The sequence below is a fragment of the Mirounga leonina genome, unplaced genomic scaffold (genome assembly GCF_011800145.1).
Source record: "Mirounga leonina isolate KUSES-001 unplaced genomic scaffold, KU_Mleo_1.0 Mir_448, whole genome shotgun sequence".
NCBI lineage: Eukaryota > Metazoa > Chordata > Mammalia > Carnivora > Phocidae > Mirounga > Mirounga leonina.
This window is the reverse complement of record NW_023270758.1, coordinates 2,923,284-2,949,979: the sequence shown is the minus strand read 5'-3', so window position 1 is coordinate 2,949,979 and position 26,696 is coordinate 2,923,284. Positions and strand designations below refer to the sequence as shown.

The following is a 26,696-nucleotide window of genomic DNA, read 5'->3' as shown; positions in this document are numbered from 1 at the left end:
CTATTTTTAAATTGGCCAAGCAGCTTTCTAGTCAGCAGGCTGAGACTCTTGTTACTAAAAGTTAGCTTAGTAAGAAAGGTCCTCCTGCTCATCTACATGTGCGTTTGGTTTTCATTATATGTGTTAGTTATGTTCTCTGGGGGCACCTCAAACAACTGCTGAATAATGTCTCCCAGGGGAACTACAGGATTAGTGTCTGGCAAATTTCTGGTCACAACGTTTTCATCAACTGGTAAGTATATAAACTGTTGTATGGGTATTTCTGTTTAAAGACAACTTATTTAGTATATGTTGTTGATTCATTAACATTAAACTCATGGCCAATAGCGCTATAGCTCTTGCCTGAACAAAGCTTATCTAACACACCTATTTTCTCTTAAGGCGGATCACACCCTTCTGAAGGGTGAAGAACACAAGATAGTACTTCTGCTATTTTAAATGGTGAAATTACCAGCAAAAGATATAAGATATAAGAAAAGGTGGCACTAAATATACCTTGGAAAGGATAGTTGTTGAAAGAGCTGAAATAAGAGCATTGCCTAGTTGACCTCAGCTGAGACCATGTGTTTCAGGTGACTTAAATTTTCCCATGCTCTGTACACATTCTTGAAAGCACCACAAATATTGATTTTGGAGTTTCAAATAAATTTTGGTGAGTAGGTGAATTTGCAAATATAGAATCTGCAAGTAATAGGGATTGACGGTAAATTGATGAACCCTGATTGAGCACTTACTATATGCCAAGCACTGTGTTAGGCATTTTTGCACATCTTATTTAATATTCACGTCTACATTCTGAAGTAGACATTTCAAAGCATATGAACTTTGGTTTCTTGGCATTTCTTTACTTCGTCATTGTAGATCCTCAGTCGTGGTCATTGGAATAGATTTGGGCTGGATAACTTCTAGGCCAGCCAACTCCCAGAGTGATAGGACAGATTATCAGCTGATTAAGTCCTGATGTTCTTTGGATAGTCCTAAGGTAGAGTAGCTTCTTTTAAAATTTTGTATTATGTTAATTAATTAATGTGAGTTGTATTAACTCAGAGTAATATTGAGGAAAAAGGAAAGCAAATCACCTGTAAACCCATCAGTAACAAATCCATTGATGGTGATTATTATAATTAGTAGGCCCCTTCAGTATGTAATTTTCATATGTAGTGGTTGTAATTATGGCAGATATAGTCCTGTATTTTTATTTTTGTTTGATACTGCATATTGGTGTTTTTCCATATTGAATCTTAGGTCCTCCAAATGGTTGGTAGTAGAACCTTCCATCAGATTGACATAACCATAATTTACATGAGCATCCCCTTGTTTCTGGGATATTTAGATGATTTCTTTTCCCCAAATAATTTTTAACCTTTCCTCAGAGTTAATAGGCCCTTGAAATTCCAGAAAAGACCAGATGGGCTTCTACATGGAGTGTTTGTGAAACAACTTCATAATTTCTTCTAGGAAGCCTCTGGAATGTCAAGTCTTCATTGACATAGGCTGAGATTGTCAGAAACCCGCTCGAAATAGCTTAAGCAGACGAATACTGAGACCTGCCGGGACTTTGGGGAAATGGGAGACTGTCTTAGAAAACAAGGGCAGGAAGTGAATCAGGGTCTGGCAGGTCACTGGGGTCAGAGGTAACTCTCAACACCCCCTCCTGGGCCATGTTGCTTCTGGTTGTAACTTTTCCTTGTACATCAGCTTCATTCTCCTCTCTCTACAGGTTGACTTTCTTGCTCTTCCATTCACATGGGCCATCACGACTGCCCAGGTTGGCACCTTCAACTCGCTTTGTCTCCCTCAGCTCCCAGCTGAGGCCCTCTAATGGGCTTGCTCTGGGAATGCCTGATTCCTGGGATCAAGAATCCGCTTGACCAAGTCACCTGTGGCCAGGGAGGTGGCAGCTGGGCTGGGACTTTTCATTTCATGGAGAGAAACATGGCTTAAGGAGCGTACCCCTGCTATGAGAGGGAGCAGGGTTCAAAGAGGAGGGAAGACAGAAGGAACATGGGCTGGGCAGTTGTCGCCTGATGGCATCTCCACCTGTGGATTACCTATGACTATTTTGCTCCCATGCTGGCCCATTCCTTTCACAAGGGATGTTTTTGAACTACGTCTCTGGCATCTTTGTGCCAACCCTGAATCACATGCCAGAGGGCACCCAGGGACTGTTAACTGTAAACTCTTAACACAGGATTTGTCATTACCAGTGGTCTTTTTGTTTTGTTTTTTGTTTTTTAAGATTTTATTTATTTGAGAGAGAGAGAGGGACAGCACGGAGGGAGAGTGAGTGGGAGAAGCAGACTCCCCACTGAGCAGAGAGCCCGATGTGGGACTCAGTCCCAGGATCTTGAGATCATGACCTGAGCTGAAGGCAGATCCTTAACTGACTGAGCCACCCAGGTGCCCTTACCAGTGGTTTTATTTTTTATTTTTTTTATTATTATTTTTTAATTTTATTATGTTAGTCACCATACAATACATCATTAGTTTTTGATGTGGTGATCCAGATCCATTGTTTTCGTTTAACACCCAGTGCTCCATGCAGTACATGCCCTTCTTAATACCCATCACCGGGCTAACCAATCCCCCCTCCCCCCTCCCCTCTAAAACCCTGTTTGTTTCTCAGAGTCCATAGTCTCTCATGGTTCATCTCTCCCTCCAATTTCCCCCCCCGCTTCATTTTTCCCTTCCTTCTCCTAATGTCCTTCATGCTATTCCTTATGTTCCACAAATAAGTGAAACCGTATGATAATTGACTTTCTCTGCTTGACTTATTTCACTTAGCATAATCCCCTCCAGTTCCATCCAGGTCGATGCAAATGCTGGGTATTCATCCTTTCTGATGGTTGAGTAACATTCCATTGTATTTATGGACCACATCTTCTTTATCCATTCATCTGTTGAAGGGCATCTCAGCTCTTTCCACAGTTTGGCTATTGTGGACATTGCTGCTGTGAACATTGGGGTGCATATGGCCCTTCTTTTCACTACATCTGTGTCTTTGGGGTAAATACCCAGGAGTGCAATTGCTGGGTCATAGGGTAGCTCTATTTTTAACTTTTTGAGGCACCTCCACACTGTTTTCCAAAGTGGCTGTACCAACTTGCATTCCCACCAACAGTGTAAGAGGGTTCCCCTTTCTCCACAACCTCTCCAACATTTGTTGTTTCTTGCCTTGTCAATTTTTGCCATTCTAACTGGCATAAGGTCGTATCTCAGTGTGGTTTTGATTTGAATTTCCCTGATGGCTAATGATGATGAACATTTTTTCATATGTCTATTAGCCATTTGTGTCTTCTTCAGAGAAGTGTCTTTTCATATCTTCTGCCCATTTTTTGACTTGGTTACTTGTTTTTTGGGTGTTGAGTTTGAGAAGTTCTTTATAGATTTTGGATACCAGCCCTTTATCTGTAGTGTCATTTGCAAATATCTTCTCCCATTCTGTGGGTTGCCTCTTTGTTTTGTTGACTGTTTCCTTTGCTGTGCAGAAGCTTTTTATCTTGATGAAGTCCCAAAAGTTCATTTTTGCTTTTGTTTCACTAGCCTCTGGAGATGTATCTTGAAAGAAATTGCTGTGGGCGATGTCAAAGAGGTTACTGCCTATGTTCTCCCCTAGGATTTTGATGGATTCCTGTCTCACATTGAGGTCTTTCATCCATTTTGAGTTTATCTTTGTGTATGGTGTTAGAGAATGGTTGAGTTTCATTCTTCATGTGGCTGTCCAATTTTCCCAGCACCATTTATTGAAGAGACTGTCTTTTTTCCGTTGCATGTTTTTTCCTGCTTTGTCGAAGATTATTTGACCATAAAGTTGAGGGTCCATATCTGGGTTCGCTGTTCTGTTCCGTTGGTCTGTATGTCTTTTTTTGTGCCAGTACCATACTGTCTTGGTGATCACTGCTTTGTAATATAGCTTGAAATCAGGCAACGTGATGCCGCCAGCTTTGTTTTTCTTTTTCAACATTTCCTTGGTGATTCGGGGTCTTTTCTGATTCCATACAAATTTTAGGATTGTTTGTTCCAGCACTTTGAAAAATGTCATTGGAATTTTGATCGGGGTGGCATTGAAGGTATCGATTGCTCTGGGCAGCATAGACATTTTAACAATGTTTATTCTTCCGATCCATGAGCATGGAATATTTTTCCATCTTTTTGTGTCTTCTTCAATTTCTTTCATGAGTGGTCTGTAGTTCCTAGAGTATAGATCCTTTACCTCTTTGGTTAGGTTTATTCCGAGGTATCTTATGGTTTTTGGTGCTATTGTAAATGGAATCGTTTCTCTAATTTCTCTTTCTACAGTTGCATTGTTAGTGTATAAGAAAGAAACTGATTTCTGTGCATTGATTTTGTATCCTGCCACATTACTGAATTGCTGTATGAGTTCTAGTAATTTGGGGGTGGAGTCTTTTGGATTTTCCACATAAAGTATCATGTCGTCTGCAAAAAGAGAGTTTGACTTCTTCTTTGCCAATTTGAATACCTTTGATTTCTTTCTGTTGTCTGATTGCCGTTGCTAGGACTTCTAGTACTATGTTGAACAATAGTGGCGAGAGTAGGCATCTTTGATGTGTTCCTGATCTTAAGGGAAAGGCTCTCAGCTTTTCCCCATTAAGGATGATATTCGCTGTGGGTTTTTCTCATAGATGGATTTTATGAACTTGAGGAATGTTCCCTCTATCCCTATACTCTGAAGAGTTTTAATCAGGAAAGGGTGTTGTATTTTCTCAAATGCTTTTTCTGTATCAATTGAGAGGACCATATGGTTCTTCTCCCTCCTCTTATTCATGTGTTCTGTCTTACCAGTGGTTTTAAATAATCCTGACGCCTTCATCCTCCTCCTCTCTGGTAGCAAGGGACAGTGGACACTGATTGTCTTTTGCATTCTGTGTTTTGCATTCTGTCACCAGGGAATTGGCCTGTCTCCTGAATAGTTCCAGATGGAACCTTCAGGTCCTTAAATATTGGCCACATTACCCCTACTTTGGAACTTGCCATACTTGTGTGAATTTTAAAATAAATTGCCTTTGTCTGACCTTGGGTGAGTTGCTTAGGCCACTGAATCTCCATCACCTCTTCTCTAAAATAAGCAATGGCAGGCTCATCGGTTTGTTGTGAGGATAATCTCAGAAGCTGTTGGAGAGGGCTGTAGCACAGAGCCTGGCACCTAATGGTGGTAGTCTGTCCCAGCCTGGCATTCCTGAGTTCTTCAGCACAGCACCATGCCTGAAAAATCCAGGTTGGATGACATGTGTCTGCTTCCAGGAGAGGGATGGAAAATTGCAGTTCATGTTACTGTGAACTAAGCCGTCTACCTTTCCATCCTCCCATTGAACCCCTCTCTGTTGCCATGAGAATGAGAAGTGAATTGCTGTGTTCTAATTCCCTGGATTTAAATAATGTTCCTCATTACCTGCTCCTGGGCATTGAAGGGAGAAATAAATGAGGAAATACATTGAAAACACTTAAAACAGCGCTTGGCCCCTGAGTGTTTAATGAACATTCTCTATTATTAGGTGTGACTGAATCCTGTCCTCCCCTTCTGTGACAGACTGGCCTGAGCAGGGCCATCCATCTGAGGGAAGACAATTTCTGGACTTAACTGCATCTTAAATGGTCTCTCTGCATATCTGAATGACTTTCTATTTTTTGGTTATAGGGCCCAGACTCAGAAGAGGCTAAGAGAAAAATAGATTCCTTAGGGTCTGGAAGAACAGTTCTGCTTTTCTCCTTTTGGATCCCCATGCCAAACTGTCCCCAAGTCCTATTGATGTTTCTTTTGTCATTACATTTTCATATTGCCAACAGCCTAGATTTCGCCATTAGTGTCTCTTGCCTGACTTCCTGCAAATCTTCATAATTGCCTTTTGCACATTACGGCCATGTTCTTATTTCCTAAATTAGTCCTTTGATTATATCGTAATCCTTGAATGCCAACAGTTTGCGTCCTGTTTTTTCCAAGATAAAGATTAAACTTTAGTTAAAACTTAAAATTTAAACTTGAGTGCTTTACAATGGAAATATTATGTAACCTGTGTAGAGATTTTTAAATTTGCTAGTAGTCATATTAAAAAGCATGAAAAGAAAGATGAAAAATTAATTTTAGCAATATATTTTATATAACCCAGTATATCCAGAACAATATAATTTCAACATGTAATAATATAAAAAATTAGCGATGAGATAGTTTACATTTTTTAATACACTTAGTGCAAGTCTCAATTCAGATACTAAATTTCCATTGAAAATACTCGCTCTCTATTCAGATTTCATAAAATTTACATTTGAAAAATTTATTTGACACGTACCTAACTTATTTGAAATGTAATTCAAAATATTCCAGTGACTGAACCATCTCTCAGTTTTTAAATAGAAATTAAAGTTAAAAATCCCGTTCATCAGTGACACTAGCCACATTTCAGGTGTGCAGTGGCCACATGTGGTTGCTATGCTGGGGGGTCCGGGTGTAAATTCATAAGCCTGGCCTTCAAGTGTTCCAGCCTCATCTGCTCCCCACTGTGGTTACTGGGTCTCTTGATGGTAAGGACCAGAGAGAACAGTTCAGTCTGTCAGAGGATGCCTGGGTGGTTTTACTAAGAATGTATGTGGACTTTAGAGCCAGAAAGCAATCAAGACTTTCGACAGCTCCAGGGACCAGCCCCGCTCCCGTGACCCCTCCTCGCTCACCTTCAGCTGCCTTAACTGGAGAGTCTCACTGGGTTCTGATTATCTGAGCCAGGCATTCCTAGTATAGTCCCCTCTGGCGAGAGAAGTGGAATAGCCAAGTCCGGTAGCTTTTCTCAAGAGTAGCTAGAGGCAGTATAGCTGGTGGGCATTGTGCTGTGTTTTGTTTTGTTTTGTTTTTGTGGCCTGACTGGAAGTGAAATTTGTCAGGCCTGGAGATTCTCCTAAGGAGGCAGTGCTGAAGCCCCAAGACCGATGGCAGTGGCTTCTTGGAACAACAGCCTTTTCTAGTTAAGCAGCATGAACCCTGCACTTTGATCACCATCACCTTGAGCTACAAAACCCTCCTGTCTTCCAGCTGGCCCCCAGATTCCCACCATTGGAGTCACTAGGAGGCACGTGTGTTTTGGGTAGTGGTAACAATGATTGCCATAGCTTGAATTTCCTCCTCATTTCAGCTGCCATAAGGCCTTAAGGAATGAGACCTGGGAAGGTTTGTTGTTTTTTTTTAAGAGTATTTTTTTTATTATGTTATGTTAATCACCATACATTACATCATTAGTTTTTGATGCAGTGTTCCATGATTCATTGTTTGCGTATAACACCCAGTGCTCCACGCAGAACGTGCCCTCCTTAATACCCATCACCAGGCTAACCCATCCTCCCACCCCCCTCCCCTCTAGAACCCTCAGTTTGCTTTTCAGAGTCCATAGTCTCTCATGGGTCGTCTCCCCCTCTGATTCCCCCCCCCTTCATTCTTCCCCTCCTGCTATATTCTTCTTCTTTTTTTTTTTAACATATATTATTTGTTTCAGAGGTACAGATCTGTGATTCCACAGTCTTGCACAATACCCAGCGCTCACCATAGCACATACCCTCCCCAATGTCTATGAAGGTTTTGATGGGGAAAAGTTCTGGAATGATGGAACCTTTCAAGAGAACAGGAACTAATGTCAGTAGTGAGGAGAGAAATGGAATGGGGCTTAAGAAGACGGGGGGAGCCCATCCTTGTGGATTTTCTAGGGTCAGTTCTGCATTAAAGCAGCCCTCCTCCACTGAGCCAGATCCACAAATTCTTGCCTGATGAAGGAAGATAGCTTGTTCATTAACACAGCATAAGCCTGCAGTAGTCATCAGGCTGTGGCCTGACTGTGGTATCCACGTTGATGACATGCATGCATTTTTTCCTAACAAGATGGCAGCCATTGCAAGCATTTGACATTTAGAGTGAAAAATTCATCTTTGAGAGCCTAGATTTTGCCACTTGGAAACTGTGTGACTCTAGGCAAGTCCCATTGCTTTCTCAGACTTTCATGTGTATACAGGTCACTTGGGGCTCTCTTTAAAAATCAGCACCTGATTTAGCTGGTCTGGGGCAGAGCTTGAGATGCTGAGCTTCTAACAAGCTCCCAAGTGATGCCAAGTAGTGAGGACTTAACCTCTATGTGCCTCAGTGGCCGTGGCTCTGAAACCTCAGCTATGCAGCAGGAGATAAATCGTGTGGACGTTACATCCATGCGCACACGTGCCGAGGGCCCCTTGGGAGGGTGTATGTGAAGTGGTAGAACCATGACCAGGTCTTTCCTCCTTTCACAAGACTTGAGGTTGGGTGGGACCCGCAAATTTGCCATCTGTCTACAGCTTCCTTAAGTTGTTGCCAGGGTGACTCATGCCTTGGGAGAATTGTTAGTGTTGACTTGTTAGGTTCCTTACGAGCCCTCCAACTTTCCAGCCTCTAGTCATACTTCCTGCAGCCCAGGTGGATCCATCAGCCTGTGCTTCAGACATGGCGTTCAGTCCTGGCTCTTTCTGTCTTGCCCGCAGATGGTTGCCTTCATGAAGTCTCCGGTGGGGCAGTACCTGGACAGGCACCCTTTCATGGCCCTCACCGTGCTGGTGTTTGTGGTCATGTCAGCCATTCCTGTCGGGTTCTTCCTGCTCATCGTGGTGCTTACCTCCCTGGCTGCTTTTGTGGGAGTCATTTTACTGGAAGGTATCCTGCTTATCTGTTCAACCCCTTTGGAAAATGAGTCAGCTGGGGGTACGGGTATTTATTGGGTAGCTGCCACTCTCATCCAATGTTCCTGTTCCTGAAAAGGTCACAGTGACTGAGGCGGATTGTCAGAGTAGTTACAAGATGGACTTTGGAGTCCACATTAGAATCCTACCTCCACCAGTGCGATTTTGGACAAGTTACTTACCCTCTCTGAACCTCAAACTCCTCATATGTAAACTGGGGAAATAATAAAACTGTCTCAAAGGGTTGTGGTAGGGATTGAAAGTTAGAGTCCCATAAAATGCTTAGCAGAGCCCATGGTACAGAGTGGCTTCAGCACGAATGGTAACAGAGTCCAATTTATTCCACACCTCGTTATTGAACACCTGTTGCATGCCAGGTGTCTTGCTAGGCACTAATGTTCCCCCTTCTCCACCTTTCCTCCTGAGGTCACACTGCCAACTGTCACCTTCTCCCTCTGTTGCTAAGGCAAAATTACTGAGAAGGCAGATCTGACTGGCTCAGTTTGCTTTTTCGTGTCAGATCACAAACCACAAGATGCTGGCCATAGATCTGGTTGCCATTGGGTCATTGGTTTATCCTAGGGCTTCCCAGAGCTAAGAGCACCCAGAGTTGTTTCCCTGCCCAGGGGACTGTGGATAAGGCAATTTACCCCTGAAGGAGAAGGTGGGCATCGTCGATGGATGGGCAAAATACAGCCTGGCGGAGAAGCTGCTGAGTAAATAGGGATGGATAGATGGATGGATGAATGAATGGGTGGAGGAGTGAATGAGGATTGTAGCAAAAGCAAATTTAGGAGAAGGGAGCCACTTTTGGTCCTGTTGTGCAAAGCTCTACAGAGGACAGGATTTAAAGACCTGTAACAACTTTTGTTTCCTTTGGGGAAGAAAAGACTTTCTAAACAGGAATAGCACATACAAAGCCTTTAGAACAATAGTCTAGAACTTGAGTGTGCATAAGTTTACTTGTTTTTTGAAAATGCATACTTCCAGGCCTCATCCAGAGATGGTTATTTAGTAGTTCTGGAGTGGGGTCCAGAAATCAGAATTTTACACAAGCCTTCCTGAGGCATCGGGTTCTGATACAGTGGTTGTCCACCACACTTGGAAAAACACAGATCGAGGATTTTGTAAATCTTTGTGAAAAGGCAGCACATCCATTTATATTCTCTGATTTCCTTCCTTTGCAGGGTCCGTCCCTGAAATTATATCACTGTAGCCATGAGGTTGGAGTTCTGAGCTGTTTGACCCTTCCCAAGGCAAGGAAAAGGATGTTTGCCTTGCAGTGAGGCCCCCTCGGGTTGTTAGATTACCTCCTTTTTAAGTGATGCTGGAAATCTGGATTTTTATGAGAAATCTCCTCACTTAAAAAATCTGAGTTAACTGTCATAAACACAGTGGCTTGGGGTCTGGCAGCTTTCAGTTTGTTTTAGCTGAATGCTTCTAACTATGCTCTCCTCTAGGACTGGTCATCTCAGTGGGCGGCCTCTCACTGCTTTGTGTCCTCTGTGGCTTGAGCTTCGTATCACTCGCCATGTCGGGGACAATCATAGTGTCCTACGTCGTGGTCTCCAGCCTTGTCAACTACTGGTTTCCTCCCAGGTAAATACATGTTAATGCAGTAATTTAATCTTTACCATTTGGGGGATTTTCACAAATACTACCCTAACCCTAGTTGGATGTCTAGGAGTAAAGTTGTGAGAGGCCGGTGTTCTGTATAGTTTCCCATACACATCAGACATCGAATGAGAATTGACAGTGGAGTTTCAAACAAAAAAAAAATGCTGTCATCATCCACCACACACAATTACTCATTTTGTTGTTGTGGCAACACTATGAAGTAATTGTTATTGATTCCTTTTAAAAGACGCCATTAAATTTACAAAACTTCAAAATAAGGTGTTTTTTGCGGGGGGGCTACAAGAATAATGAGCCACCATTCCACTCACTATGCACATATCTCAGGATGATACAGGGGGCTGTGAATCTGCTGTTCCCAATGTCTATCTTCATTCTCTTTGCTCTTCAGAATGTGAGTGTGTCACCATACTGAGTGTGATCTTGTGTTTGATGGTATGGATTTTGTTCCTACATTATGGCTCCTAAATGCCAGCTACCCTTCATCTGGAGCCTCAGCTGAAGGAACAGTGATCTATTTAAATGCAAGAGGGAAAACCAGCTATGCTGGAATTACTGTAAGACAGTCTGTTTGTCTATAATGGGCCACCCTCCTGAGGGATTTTCAGTGATGATTTTTTTTTAATGCTTGATTTTTATCTTTTTCTCTTTGTTGAATTTAGAATCTAAGTCTCAAGTAGGACGTGACTCCACTGTGCTTCCTTTAAGCTCTTGCTTAATTGATGAGAGTGGCTAATACCCATCAAGTACTTGCTCTGGCCAGGGACTCTGTTATGCACTTTCCAGGCCTTAGCTCATGTAATCCTCACAACCACCCTGTGAGGCAGGTTCTAGCTCCATCCTGTGACCAGGGAAATGAAACCAAATCCCAAAGCAAAGTGTAACAGAGAAGGGACTTAAATGCAGGTCAGTTAACTCCAAAACCTCTTAACCAAGATTCCAAGTGATTCCAAAACAGGAGTCAGCAGACAATTTCTGTAAGGGGCCAGATGATAAATATTTTAGGCGTTGCGGGCCATGTGGTCCTTATTGCAACACCTCAACTCTGCTGCTGTAGCCAAAAAGCAACATAGTCAATAAGAAAACAAGTGAGCATGGCTGTGTTCCAATAAAACTTTATTTACAAAGACAGGCCCAAGAATTTGCCAACCCTTGCTCTAAAAGAACCAATATCCTGAATTTTGTTTTTCTATAGAGTAGCCCTTGAACTTCTTACCAAAATGTTATCCTGTTGTTACTCAGATTAGAAAATAAAATGTGAAGTGGGTATAATTTAAAATAGCTCAGGGCTGGTTGTCACAGGATTGCCTGGTTGATATCCCTGGAATTACATCCAGCTTCTTATAAATTGTTTTTTGATCACTATCAGTCTTAAAGGGGTTAAAAGGAGAATTTGGCTTATTAAAGCTGATGCTTCTGAGCCAAAAATCTCTCCCTGCCTCTGAACCCTGCTCTGTTATACCACAAGGAGTAACAAAAGCTGAATACCACCTGTTTGTCAATGAAGAGATTAAAAAGATTTCCAAGATTTGCCCTTGATCTCCTTATACGCCCCTCCTCCTCCCAACTGAGGCACCTGGACCCATTGTTTTCACTAGGGCGGTGGTTCTCAAGCTTTTTGTTCTCTGGACACATTTTGCCTTCTTAAAATTACTGAGTCTTCCCAAGGTTTTGTTTATGTGGTTTAAATGGATCAATAATTACTGTAGTAGAAATTAACAACAAATTTGAAAAATACTCATTTAAAACGGACAGCATTACCTGTTGATATAAATAACATCTCTATGAAAAGTAACTATATTTTCCAATACAAAATGAAATGACTGAGTTTTACATTTCACAAATATCTTTTTTTTATTTAAGATTTTATTCATTTGTTAGAGAAAGAGTGCACACAAGCCCGGGGGCTGGAGGAGTAGAGGGAGAGGGAGAAGCAGGCTCCCCACTGGGCAGGGATCCCGACTCGGGGCTCAATCCCAAGACTCTGGGATCATGACCTGAGTCGAAGGCAGATGATTAACCAACTGAGCCACCCAGGCGCCCCTGCATTTCACAAATATCTTTAATGTCTGCCTTAATAGACGTCAGCTGGGTTTTGAAGACCCAGCCTCACAAATGTGTGGCTGGCAAAGGGAGGAAAAGCTTTTTCAGACCACTATGGATGTTCTTCTTTGATAGTACACCAAAACTCAATAAGTGGTAGTTTCTTAAAGGTTAATTGAAATGTGACCGTTTTTACTTTGTTGTATTAAAATCCCCTTGTCTGTCTTGTACTTTTTTTAGATCTTTTACCGTGCATGTTTTTGTAACTTCATGCACTGCTCATTTGCAATACCCAAATTAGAATAGGGGGAAGGGGCGTAATCCCTACCCCTAACTCAGTCATTTTAACCTCTTGTGCTCTGAGTTTCCTCATCTATAAAATAGGTATAGCCTTAAATCTAAATCTGGTGTGGTTGCAAGAAGCAGCTAAAAATAAACCAACAAAGAATATCATATATTCAGCTTTGTGCACTCTCAACATTAAAGCTCTTCAAAGAGGCCCTAGAGCTAACCATTTCCTCTTGTTACCAAACAGACCTCTGACACAACAAAACTCCAGTGGCGACTGTCAGCTGGCTATGAAGTCCGCAGACTTAGAGGGGCTCTACCAGGAATGACCGGCCCAGCGGAGCCAGAGCTTTTTCCAAGCACTTCTTGAAGGCTGTAGATCATACTCAGCCCTTGGGATTATGACTCAGAAGGGGACTGGGTGGTCAAGCACTCCTTGGAAGTGTCCTCTAGCTTTTTCACATATTCCTAGGATCCCACGGGGTCCACTTTGGGGATCTTGTTGCTTTTGCCTGAGTCCTGTGGTTCCGTTGGCTGATCCACCCTCACATGAGAATTAGCAGAGAACTGCAGTGGCTCAGCACCTCCTTGCCTTTCACCCTTCCTCCCCAGTGTGCAGACTTGACCTTGGCCCAGTCCTGAGCCTCTCTACAGCCTGGCAGCTTGACCCCAAAGACTCAGTCTTGTGTCCAAGGGCCCAGTTTGGGGCAACTGTGGATTTTTTTTTTTCTTTTTTTTTTTCAGAAATGAGAGAACCTGTTTATATCTTCACTTATTTGAAACAAAGTGGGGAAAGAGCAAAACAGATCAAGCTCTTCTGCCTTATTAGCTTTTTATCAGAAAAACCGGCAACATTTGGCAATAATGCCTTCTCAGATAGATTTGGATAAAAAATAAAGTCCAAAGTTAACTTTATGGCCAAGGGCACTTTTGAAAAAAATCTAAAGAGTTTCCATGTTGAGTACTGTTAAGTGTCGTTACTCTTTAAAATATTTGCACTTGATACTTCTGTATTGTTTGAAAGAACTTGGCTTGTTAAGCCATTTCTGTAAAAATCCTATGAAAATGCTAACGGACTAAACAAGCTTTTAAAATCCTGTGGGATTTCCCCTTCAGTGGTCTGCTGTGGCATTTTATTAACTATTTATATAGATGAGCTTTTTTTCTTTACTCTTTATTTCACCCCCTAGACATCAGACCCCCCCCTTATTCCTTCTCCGTTGATTTCATGGCAGATCCCGGGTAATAGGGCTCGTGATAGACCCTCCACCCAAAGTGGCATTGGGGGGGTGGGCAGAAGGGGGGAGTTCCTTTCACTCAACTAAAAAGCCAGGGGGTAGATTTTCAGACACGGCTGGATCCAGGGGCTCAAGCGGCATCTTGAGGCATCTCTGTTCATCCCTCAGCATTGCTTTCCTCGTGTGAGGGGTTTTTCCAGTCAGGCCTTGCATACGTGGAGGTCCCAGCAGCTCTGGCTTTAATACGTCAGCTTCTGGGTTTGGCTCTGATTGGACAGACTTGAGTCATGTGAGCAATCCTGAACCAATCACAGTGGTCGGGAGGGTGGACTATGCCAATGGAGCAGGGCCGCGCCATAGGTTCATGCCGGAGCCAGGGGATGGTTTACGTCAGCCCCACTGATTTTGCGTAGGGTGGGGTGCATAGTCCCAAAGGAATAGGAGACGGAGAGGAAATACTTGCTGGGCAGACAAAATAAAAAGCCCGCTACTTGTCCTACTTACAGGACATAAAAGCCTTAATCTGGAAACTTCTGAATCCCATGACAGCCACGCGTGTCCCTAAAGGTGGCTTTTTACCTCTTAGAGAAAAAGAACTGCTACTCCTGCCAGCACATGGAGTATTAATAATTGGTGTTTATTAAATCTGTCTTTTCTTCATGCAAGTATCTGCTCTCATCTGTCTATGCTATCTACCCAGCTGGGCCGTAATGAAAAATGAAAAGGTCTCTGGCCTCCAGCCGTTTACTTTCTAACACGAGTCGCTTAACAAGTGTATTAACGGTTGCTGTAGAACAGTTTACGACAAACTATAGACTTAAAAGAATCTATGTTATCTCACATTTTCAGTGTGTTAGGAGTCCTGGCTTAGCTGGGTCCTTTGCAAGACTGCAAGCGCAGTGTTGCCAGGGCTGGGTTCTCATTTGAGGTTCAACCGGGGAAGGATCCACGTCCAAGCCCCGCATGGTCATTGGCAGCATCCAGTTCTTTTCAGGCTATATGGCACCTCACACGTGGCAACTTGCATCTTGGAAGCCACCAAGAGATTCTCTTAGCAAGGCAGGCATTACATTCTTATGTAGCGTAATCACGTATGTGTAATCACATGTATCTTGTCACTTTCACCATATTCTGTGGGTTAGAAGCAATCATGGGTCCCAACCATGCTCGAGAGGGGAATCACACAAAGGCATGTGTACCAGAGGTCGGGATCAAGGACTCCACCCTAGGGTCTACCTGCTACAACCAGTAAACAAAATATTAGATTGTGGTAAGTGTATCAGAAGAACGTAAAAAGGTGACAAATAACCAGGGGAGGCCACACTGATCACAGCAAGCAAGGACTTCTTCTCTGAACCAAAGAATGAGAAGTTACTGCCATGCCAAGAGCTGGGGGTGGGTGTTCCCAGCAGAGGGCACAGGGACACAAAGGCCCAAAGACTGGAAAAGAAATGATGTCAGTATGGCTGGGCCTGGTGAGCAAAGGGCAGATGAAAGAGAGCCAGGAGCCCATCATGCAGGGCCCCATAGAATAAGAAATTTACATCAAAGAGCAAAGGGAAGACCATGCATTTTAAAGGGACACAATCAGACTTGGATTTTTAAAGATAACTCCATGGCAGTGGATCAGGAGATGAAGGCCAGGTAGGTCTGCAGAGGATGGTTGTGGCGCCACACGGGGGTGGAGGTGATGGAGACCTTCCTAATTTGGAGAGCCGGCAGCATTTGGTGATGGGATTGCATGTGGGTGATGAAGGAAGGGAGGACATTGGATGGCATCTAAGTTTTTTAACTTGAGCCAGTGGGTAGATAGAGACACTTCTGAGATGGAGGCTGGGTGAATATTCAAAATCTCCTTTGCTCATATTAAGTTAGATAGGCCTTTTTAACATTAATTGGGGGTGTGAGGTAGACAGCTTAGAGTGTAGGTCTGGGCTGGGGATACAAGATTTGGAAGTGTTTTCAGTGCTGAGAGCTTTACACAGCCGTCTTATGGAATACTCTCCTAGAAGTGGCCAAGAGATCGTTTTAAAACATATTTCTGATTACATGAACATCCTTGCTTCAAACTCTGCAAAGTGCAAGGTGCTTTCCCACTGCACTTGGGTAAGACCCATCACAAGCTGCCCCTGCTGGCTTCTCTTTCTTTATATCCATCAGCCTCGGATTTTAGGCGTGAAACTAAGATTTAGAGCAGAACTGACTCACTAATTCGGCCAGGAAATGTGGCATCTAAATCTTGGCTTTGCAGTTCAGGCTCTCCATCACATTGCCTGGAGCCCAAGGCCTTTGATGATCAAAGTAAAATAATGTACAGAACCCAGCAGAGAGCCTGCCCCAGAATAGAACCATAAAGCATAGTTGTCAAAACACACAGTGCACCATCATTTAAAACTAAGTGGAACAGGAACATGTGAAAGGCCTATTGTTAACCAAGCTTGGAGGAATGTTAGGTCTCCCCGATTATTCAAAAGGTGCCTGCCTTTTAGGCATAGTTCAATGTGTGACTCATTGGGAAAGGTAACTTATCCTTAGAGCATGAAAACTGTGACTTTATACAGCCAGAATGTTAATTTATCAGTTTGTCCAGGAGCCTGTTTTTGCCATGTGTTGGGCCCTATCTTAAACCTTCTACAAATCAATACACATTTTCAGTCAGTCCTCACTACCACCCATTTTAGAGATGAAAAACCTGGAAGACTGAGAGGTTAAGTTGTCAAGGGCACTCGGAAACAAGTGGGATTCAAGCCCAGTTTGCCTGACTGCAAAACCCACCCTTGTACCCAGCATGCGGTTCAATGTCAACTCCATCACCTGCCTTTGTGGCCTTCTGAGATTTGGGCTCATGCCCTAATATATGCTGTCTCTAACAGTACCCATACCTTCGCTGCTGTGTCAAATAACTCCAGGGATTGCCAGTTTCATAAAATGGAATGTGAATGGTTGGCTCCCCCTAGAGTTGTCCCCATAGACAATGGTCCCCCAAGACCATTTCAACTAGCACCTGTGCATGGCTTCTATTGTCTGCTCTGCATAGAACAGGATTCAGAGGTGCTGGCTGGCTTAGTCGGTAGAGTGTGCGACTCTGGATCTTGGGGTTGTGAGTTTGAGCCCCACATTGGGTATAGAGATTACTTAAAAAAATAAAATGTTTTAAAAAACCCAGGAGATTCAGCGCAGAGTTGCAACACTCTGGCAAAGGCATGATCAGGTGTGAGTTGTCACAAGAGGGCTGAGTACTTTCACATAGGTTTTGCTGTGCTTCCTTGAGCAGGAGAGAAAAGGTGGAGCTAGAGAGAGGGGGTAGAATTTGAGAATAACCTACATTCCCTTACCTATGCCATGGTATCCCCCAAAACACATGTGCATGTGTGCATACACATATCGTGAGTGATTAAATAGGCATGCACACACACACACACACACCCTGATTGGTTGGTAAGAGTTGTGACAATTATGAATTAATGAAGTGCTTTCTTTGCCTTCTTGGGGGAAAGGTGTGGGGATTATATACAAATCTGGTGTGCCTCTTGAGTATGTCGTTATGGTGGATAGTATCCACATGTGTGGCAGAAAAGTTGAAAATCAATGATGCTGGAGCATCCCCCTTCCAAACCTCCCACTTCAAAAGATTTCCACCTTCCACAACCCAGCTCCAGGTTCATACCTCCGTGAAGTCATGTCTTGCTATGTGCATTCTCTTTATACTTACAGCCCTTGTGGAACAGGCATGGTGAGCAAATGACAACCTTTCTCTCTGTGCACTGACTTCCTTAGTCTGTAAAGAGAATGCCGCCCAACCGGAGTCTTTGGGAGACTGAGGCAAGTGATCTCTAGATTATAAAAGGGCTACAACACCGTGGAATAATTATACCCTTGCTCGACTAAATTGTCTCTTGTTTGCTGCTATTCTCTTCTATTTGTCCTTCTTTCTACCCTCCCTACCTGCCCCCTCTCCACCAGCACTCTGGGGATGGGAACAATGTCTGCATATTCACTTTGGGTAGCCTAGAACTTTATACATAGAAATCCCTGAACAACATTTTCCACTGACCAGAAAAGACCGAGAAGTGTGAATCCAGAGCCTATTTCCCGGGACATTTGGCAGCATGCAGAGGCATTTTTGATTGTCACAACTGTGTGTGTGTTTGGGAGAGGGGCTGCTGCTGGCTTTTGGGGCTTGAGGCCAGGGGAGCTGCTAACCATCCTACAATGCACATGACAGCCCCTTACAAAAAGAATTATCTAGGCCCAAATGTCAGTGCCGAGGCTGAGAAATCTTGATGGAGACAAACAAGAATTAAGAGCGTTAGGCTCGGTGTTGGGAAAATTGGACAGCCACATGCAGAAGAATGAAACTGGACCATTTCCTTACACCACACACAAAAATAGACTCCAAATGGTTGAAAGACCTAAATGTGAGACAGGAGTCCATCAAAATCCTAAAAGAGAACACAGGCAGCAACCTCTTCAACCTCAGCCGCAGAAACTTCTTCCTAGAAACATCGCCAAAGGCAAGGGAAGCAAGGGCAAAAATGAACTACTGGGACTTCATCAAGATAAAAAGCTTTTGCACAGCAAAAGAAACAGTCAACAAAACCAAAAGACAACCGACAGAATGGGAGAAGATATTTGCAAATGACATATCAGATAAAGGGCTAGTATCCAAAATCTATAAAGAACTTATGAAACTCAACACCCAAAGAACAAATGATCCAATCAAGAAATGGGCAGAAGACATGAACAGACATTTTTCCAAAGAAGACATCCAAATGGCCAACAGACACATGAAAAAGTGTTCAACATCGCTCGGCATCAGGGAAATCCAAATCAAAACCTCAATGAGATATCACCTCACACCAGTCAGAATGGCTAAAATTAACAAGTCAGGAAACAACAAATGTTGGCGGGGATGTGGAGAAAGGGGAACCCTCCTACACTGTTGGTGGGAATGCAAGCTGGTGCAGCCACTCTGGAAAACAGTATGGAGGTTCCTCAAAAAGTTAAAAATAGAGCTACCCTACGACCCAGCAATTGCACTACTGGGTATTTACCCCAAAGATACCAATGTAGGGATCCAAAGGGGTACGTGCACCCCAATGTTCATAGCAGCAGTGTCCACAATAGCCAAACTGTGGAAAGAGCCAAGATGTCCATCAACAGATGAATGGATAAAGATGTGGTGTATATATATATATATATACATACATACACACAATGGAATATTATGCAGCCATCAAAAGGAATGAGATCTTGCCATTTGCAACTACATGGATGGAACTGGAGGGTGTTAGGCTGAGCGAAATAAGTCAATTAGAGAAAGACATGTATCATATGACCTCACTGATAGGAGGAATTCTTAATCTCAGGAAACAAACAGGGTTGCTGGAGTGGTGGGAGGTGGGAGGGATAGGGTGGCTGGGTGATAGACATTGGGGAGTGTATGTGCTATGATGAGTGCTGTGAATTGTGCAAGACTGTTGAATCACAGATCTGTACCTCTGAAACGAATAATACATTATGTGTTAAAAAAAAAAAAAAAGATAGCAGGAGGGGAAGAATGAAGGGGGGGAATCGGAGGGTGAGATGAACCATGAGAGACGATGGACTCTGGAAAGCAAGCTGGGGGTTCTGACGGGGAGGGGGATGGGAGGATGGGTTGGCCTGGTGATGGGTATTAAAGAGGGCACGTTCTGCATGGAGCACTGGGTGTTATATGCAAACAATGAATCATGGAACACCACATCAAAAACTAATGGTGTAATGTATGGTGACTAATATAACATAATAATAATAATAAAAAAAAAGAGCGTTAGGCTCAGCAATACCTGAGCTCGTCTGGGATGAGGCTGGAATCGGCCAGGTCTGCACTAAAGCAGTTACAGTAATGGCATCAGGAAAACACCTTCACATTTGTGAAGGATGTCAGGTTTCCAAAGACCTTTCATACCCATTACCATTTTGACCTTTCACAACAGTTTTGCAAGTTCCCTCTGTTCCATCTTCCTGCCATATTCATCAACTGGCAGGAGAGGAAACTGAGCCAACAGGTAACCATTTGCCAAAGGTCTCAGAGCTGGCTGGTGACTAGGTCACAAGAACGCCATCATCGGCTGCCGGCTCAGGTTCGGTTTGCTTCCCTCTCCCTGCTTTTTTGTTAAAGCAGAAGTGACAAGGATGAGACACAGGGAAGGTGGACTACTTGGCAGTTGGGAATCGGAGAGCCATCCAGATTGGAGAGGGCAGTGGGTGTCATTTGGCTTTCCAAAACTTGGGAGGAGACTCAAGGCTCCATACACATGCGTAGGAGACCTTATGCCCCTATGTCGGTGCTGGAGCTTCAAGCCCCATTTGAAACCCTTAAAACAAAACAAAACAAAACAAAAGCAGCAGGTGGAAATGGAACAAATGTTTCCTAAAGAAAGTACTTAATTGTTGAGCCAGAAGAGGGAGCTCATATCCAGCAATCTGAAGCTGGCTCAGCAGAGAACAGCACTGAGAACTGGAAGAAACTGGACTTGTGCATCGTAAACGTTAATGTGCATCCGTACAAGGGTCCTGCTAAAAGGCAGATCCTGAGTCCGTAGGTCTGGAGCAGGACCTGAGTTTCTATGTTGCTTATCAGTTCCCAGGTGAAGCCTTCCACAGACCACGCCTTGGGTAGCAAGGTCATAGAAGCCCTCTTCAATCCTGTCTTCCTGAAGATGTCACACCTGAGGCCAGAGACGGGCCACTGCTTTACCTACGGCCACTATTAGTCTGCAGTGCCTGGGCTGGAACCCATGTTTCCTGCATCCAGGGCTTACTTCACGGCATCCTCCCTGCTCCTCTGACCCTAACAGCATTAAGGTGGGGGGAGGACCCATCCCTAGGTATGGAAGTGAAGAGACCATACTGTCTGCTTTGAATGTTTAACCTCAAAAATATACACTGACGGTTATTTTACCAGCAGAAGATGCGTTTATTTGGGAATAAAAGAGAATTGCAATCTTTGACAAACAAGCTGCGGCAAAACTGTAGGCAAGTCCAGGAAATAAAGGAGAGACAGGCTTATTTATTTATTTATTTATTAGAGAGAGAGAGAGAGAGAGAACAAGAGTGCACGAGTTGGGGGAGGTAGAAGGAGAGGGAGAGAGAGAATCTCAAGCAGACTCCATGCTGAGCGCAGAGCCCGATGTGGGGCTTGATCTCATGACCCTGAGATCATGACCTGAGCTGAAATCAAGAGTCGGACACTTAACCATGGCACCACCCAGGCACCTCAAGGCTCGCTTTTTTAAGGAGAGAAGGGGTAAGTTGGGAAGACTGTTATGAACTAGAAGTCCATTAGAGGAACTGGGAGTTGGAAGTATAGTGGCTTCTCATTGGCTGTTGCCTGGTGGGTGGGGGTGGGAATGAGGAAAGTAGCTCTTCCTCTGGCTGAAGTAGAAGAGTGGTATCTATGTTCACAGTCACGTCAGTCTCTTCCTGTTGGGTCTGCAATTGAGTTGGGGTGGTAGGGCATGGGAGCTTCCCCTGCCAAAATCTCCTGACTTCATTTAGTGGGGTTTCCCTTTATTAATTTTCACAGAATTGAGCTTCTTTGTACTATATTTTTGGTTCAATCACTTCCCTCCCCTAAGGACCATGGGAATCCAAAGATGAATAGAATAAGACTCTGGTCTTCTTGTGCCTTGAGGGAGCCAAAGCAAAGTAAATTTGTTAACAGAAGGTGTTCTTATTTGTGGTTTATGCAAATTTGGCTATTAATCCAAAAGAAAGCTTACATGTAACTTGGTGTGTTCTTATAGATGCAAATTATAGCCATAGTCATTCTTCTAAAAATAAAGCTTCTTTAATCCTGAATCATTTTGAATACTTTTACCTACAAGAAACAAACTGCCTCCCTAAAAAAAAATAGGAATCCTTAGCATCTCACTAAACATGAAAGATTGTTGAAGAACAAAATTTCAACTGAGTAAACTTGAAGATCTAATTGGTTTTATGAAGCAAGTCATGAATCCCATCTAGCATGTAGAGGGGAGCTCCGAGGAGTTGTAGAAAATGGAAGGTTTTTAAATAGGAAGGAAGGTGGAGCAAAGATGTTATTAGCAAAAGAATATATTGCTTTAGGCAAGGTCACTTTCCCTTAGAGGGAAGGGCTGGGTGACCTCATCTTCCTTTGGGGAATGGAGAGGGCCCATGTGATAGATTACCTCATTGGTGCTGACTAGAAAAGTCCTGACTGACCAGTTAAGACTTCATTTCTGGGGGAGGTTAAAACTGCAATGAGATTAGATATTAAGCTCTGGTTTGGTGACTTGGCCTAGCACGAGTTCCTCCTTCGGGAGGCCTGTGGCTTTCTTTTTAACAAGATACAAGTGATTGCAGGGTTGATTCAGATAACACAATGAAGTAATCAGGAATCGAGGTTTTCCATGTTTTTACTCCACCATTCTCAGTGTCATTAGGCTTGTTTCCTCATGGTTACAAGATGGCTGCCACAGCTCAAAGAATCACAATGTCACACAACCACATCCACAGATAGGAAGAAAAGGGGTTAGCCTTACATACCTTTTTTTTTTTTTAAACCAGTAAGAAAAAGACAGATGCCTCCCTTCTAATATCCCTTTAAATCTCATTGAACAGAACCATGTGCCTGCTGGTAGCTGATCTGCAAGGGGAATGAGACTTTATCTTGATTATTTAGCACCATCAGGGTATATCCCCTAGGGATATACGATGCCATTCCAGAACACAAAGTTCTCTTTTTAGGGAAGAAGGGGTTTCTGGGACCCAATTCAATGCATATGGGGGTTTCCCCACACCACCAAGCAATTCTCTGGTGCCATTTGGGTGTCCTACAATTCAACTCAATTCTGTCACTATCTACCTGGAGATAGCATCAGATCCCACACGTTAAGGGCTCAGTCCTACAAGACTGTCCCCACCCACCCCACCTTGCTTCAGATGCCAGTCACAAGTCCAGGTGGTTACCTGTGTTTCTGATGGTCTGGCTACAGATGGGAGGTTCTAATGTCACCCTCCTTGGGTTTGATTGATTTGCTGGAGTGTCCCACAGAACTCAGAGAAACAGTTTACTTACTAGATTACTGGTTTACTGGTTTATTATTAAAGGATGTAACTCAGGAACAGCCAGATGGAAGAGATGCATAGGGTTGGAGAAAGGACAAGGAACTTCCATGTCCTCTCTGAAAGCACCATTCTCCCCAAATCTCCACGTGTTCTCCAACCCGGAAGCTCTTTGAATCCTCTGCTTTGGGGTTTTAATGGAAGCTTCATTATGTAGGTGTGATCAGTTAAGTCACTGGCCAAGTCCCAGAAATCAAGGGGGTAAGACTGAAAGTTTCTACCCTCTACTCAAGATTGGTTTCCCTGGCAAGCAGCCCCCTTCTCTAGGTTATCTAGGGGCTTTCCCAAAGTCATCTATTAATGGAACAAAAGGCTCCTTAACTGCTCTCAACACTTAGGAAATTCCAAGTGTTTTAGGAGCTCTGTGCTAAATGGGGACAAAGACCAAATATATATTTCTTACTATAAATCACAATATCACAGGAAAAGAAAGGGGGAAGGAAACCCTTTTTGATTAAGCAGCCTACAGTATCAGTCCCAGCACACTCATGAGTGTTCTGGTTGTGTTTTTTCACAAAGCAAGATTCCTGGGGTGTTGTGTGATCAAAGGTCGAGATCAAGGAGAGGTTAGCCAGAACTCTAACCTCTGGCAGGGAAATCTACTCTCAAGAGAAGAAGTGGTACTTATGCTACCTAATAGCCCAGCCTACACACACTGGAGTCCATCAACTCATCAGGCGGAAGCTGCTACGGATATGCCAGGCACTGCATGTTCTACCTTCTGCGGACCCCCTGTCCTGCCCACAGTGAGGTAACTTCCCACCCCGCTCACCACCACCTTCAAGCCAAAAGGAATGTAACCCCGTGGATTTCCTGCTTATCGGCACAGCAGAGAGCGCCATAAAAGGTAATTCTCATTCTGTTACCTCAGTGGGTTACAACTTCAATTCCCATCTCAGGATGGACTTGTGTCCTCAGCAATTCTTCAATTCCACCAGGATATACTATAGTTTAGAAATGAAGCTGATTGCAACTTGAATCTGCCACATCCTTGAAACAATAAACTGCTCCCATGTCCTTAATCCCTGTGTGTGAGCAACAATGTGAGTTTGTAACACGTTGTCTGTGACAAAGTTTGCCAGCCTCTGCCTTTGTCTGATACAGCGATTCTTACCCAGGGGTGTATGTCAGGATCACCAGAGGAGTTTGTATTAGTTTCCTCTTGCTGCCGTAACAAATTACCACAGGGCCAGTGGCTTAAAAATAACCAATTTACTCTGGAGGTCAGAAGTTTAAAATTGGTTTCACTGGGCTAAAGTCAAGGTGCCAGTGAGGCAGGTTCCTTCTAGAGGCTCCAGAGGAAAGCCCTTTTCCTGAACTCCTTTAGCTGAAGAACTGTCCACCTGTTTTCCTCAGCTGGTAGCCCCTCCCTCGTCCTCATGGTGCATCACTCCAGTCCCCACTTTCATCGTCATATTGCCTTTTCCTTCCCGTCGTCAGATCTCTCCCTGCCTCTCTCTTAGAGGGATCCCTGTGATTGCAGTTAGAGCCCAGCTGGATGATCCAGATAATCTCCCCATCCAGGACCCTTAAATGAATCGTGTACATAGAGTCCCTTTTCCCATGGAAGGGAACATTCACAGGTTTCTGAGATTAGGACATGGATATTTTGGGGCCATTATTTGGCCTCCCACAGAGTCTAAACATGCTTAGACCCCCCTCCTTGAAGATTCTAGTTTAGTAGGTGGGGTCAGGACATGTATATTCTTCAAAATATGTGCCTGATTAAGAATCTCTCATCTAGCACATAGCTTTTTCCAACCGTCAGTTGCTTATAATTTTATTTCTGAGGTTTTATTTAGTTGATTCCAGTGCTGACTGGGCAGCACATACGCCAAGACTTTGACTATTGACTATCTCACTGAACCCTCACATGCTTTCAAAGTAGGTTTTGTTTTTCGTTTTTAAGATTTTGTGTGATCTCTACACCCAACATGGGGCTCAGACCGACAACCCCAAGATCGAGTCACATGTCCTACTGACTGAGCCATCCAGGTACCCCCAAAATAGTTTTTTTGATTTTTGTCCCGTTTTTACCAAAATAGGTTTTATTCTCATTTTACAGATGTGGAAATAGGCTCAGAGATTGTTCTACCTGCCTAAGGTTGCACAGCAAGAGAGACATAGATCCAGAACCCAAGCCCAGCTCTTATTCTAGAATCCGAGAAATTTCATAAAACCGCCTGAGTCAGCAGAATGGGGCAGGGAAGGAAAGTTCAACATTAGAGGGAACTTCCCAAGGCATGCGGGTCCATTCCCAGCCCCCATAACCTCTACTATCCGAACTGTTTGGTAGAATGTTAGACTCCACATGCCCCTCATCTACCTCCTGGGACCTTTGTGATAATTACAGCTCATCCCTACTGCATAGGCGAGATTGCCACCATGAGTCTGGGTGAAGGAGCAGCCTCCTGTGACTTGAGCTCACTTTTTCCCCACAGTGCTAGGCTGCCTCCCCCATGTACGGTAGGATGTGAACCTTCAGAAGTTGAGAACATAACTTGAATCACTCATTGTACTTGTTCCAGGCTACCATGGCAACAAGTGTTCATCCCAGCAGCTGCTCCATAGCGAGCTTTGCTTTTCTCTGAGTTTGCTCCAGCGCTGTGGCAAATGTCAGAGCCAAGCCCTGCTGTGGGGGCAGCCTGGGGGCCGGGTCACCACGATCCTGACCCGCGGCACTACACAAACAGGCCGACTTGGAGAAGAGAGGCTCCAGCTCCTTCATCAAGATAGTATATATTGGACCAGCTACCCTAGGGCCTAAGTTGCTCTTCTGTAAAATGTGTGCATTTCTAGCAAAGTATTGTTGGTAGGGACTCATGTATTTGTTTCCTATTGCTGTTGCAACAAATTAATACAAACTTAGTAGCCTAAAATACTGGGGATTTTACAACTCTGGGATTCAGAAGTCCAAAATGGGGCAGCAGGGCTGTGTTCCTTGAGGCTCTAGTGGAGATCCATTTCCTTGCCATCCTTGCTAATATTGGCTGCCCACATTCTGTGGATTATGGCTCCCCACTGATTTCTGCTTCCATTGGGACGTCTTCTGACTCTGATCCTTCTGCCCTTTTTATAAGGACCTGTGTGATGGGGGCCTTATTAGGTAATATCCCCATGTCAGGACCCTTAGCCACATCTGCAAAGTCCCTTTGGGACCATGTAGAGAATATTCAGATTCTGGGGAGTAGGAGGTGGACCTGGGATGGGGTCCACCCCAGGTTGGGATGGTCATTATTCAGCCTACCACCGGGTAACAGGAAACCCCTTAAGTGGCCAACTTTGAAATGCCATTTAAAAAAGTACATGCAAGCACATGCAAGGTTTCTGGTTCTAATGTGTAACACTTCACCTTGTCAGTCACAGAAAAGCTCGACTTCAAGACCATTTACCATTAGCAGATTAAGGCCTTACTCCCTTCTAAAGCTATATCCAAAGAATGGCTTTAATGAGATCGTTTGAACTTTTGACCCTTGTTACTCTAGAAAGACCAGATCTCTCGCACAGATCTTCCCCACACCAGGGCTGAGTTCTACCATATTAATCTCAAAGGATTTAGAATGAGAAGGTATATTGGAAGAAAAGGAGGAATCCACCATTAAAGAGCTGCAGTATATGTAATATTCTTTCCTTCTTGAGGAAAGAATATTAAAAGTCAGA

General features: G+C 43.7%; 1 protein-coding gene across 3 annotated transcripts in view; it reads left to right on the top strand.

The window, feature by feature from the left end:
• Nucleotides 1–24,857, top strand: part of TMEM159 (transmembrane protein 159) — a 28,648-nt gene extending 3,791 nt beyond the window's left edge. For 2 of the 3 annotated variants that reach the window (XM_034988093.1, XM_034988094.1), the window contains exons 3-5: nucleotides 8,506–8,674; nucleotides 10,161–10,299; nucleotides 12,914–14,562. In XM_034988093.1, coding sequence (XP_034843984.1) covers nucleotides 8,506–8,674; nucleotides 10,161–10,299; nucleotides 12,914–12,995 — 390 coding nt within the window. In that variant the 3' untranslated portion in view covers nucleotides 12,996–14,562. Of the gene's footprint in view, nucleotides 1–8,505; nucleotides 8,675–10,160; nucleotides 10,300–12,913; nucleotides 14,563–23,555 lie in introns of those variants that run through there. The other variant, XM_034988095.1, reaches the window with a different exon arrangement.
• Nucleotides 24,858–26,696: the final 1,839 nt, after the last annotated feature.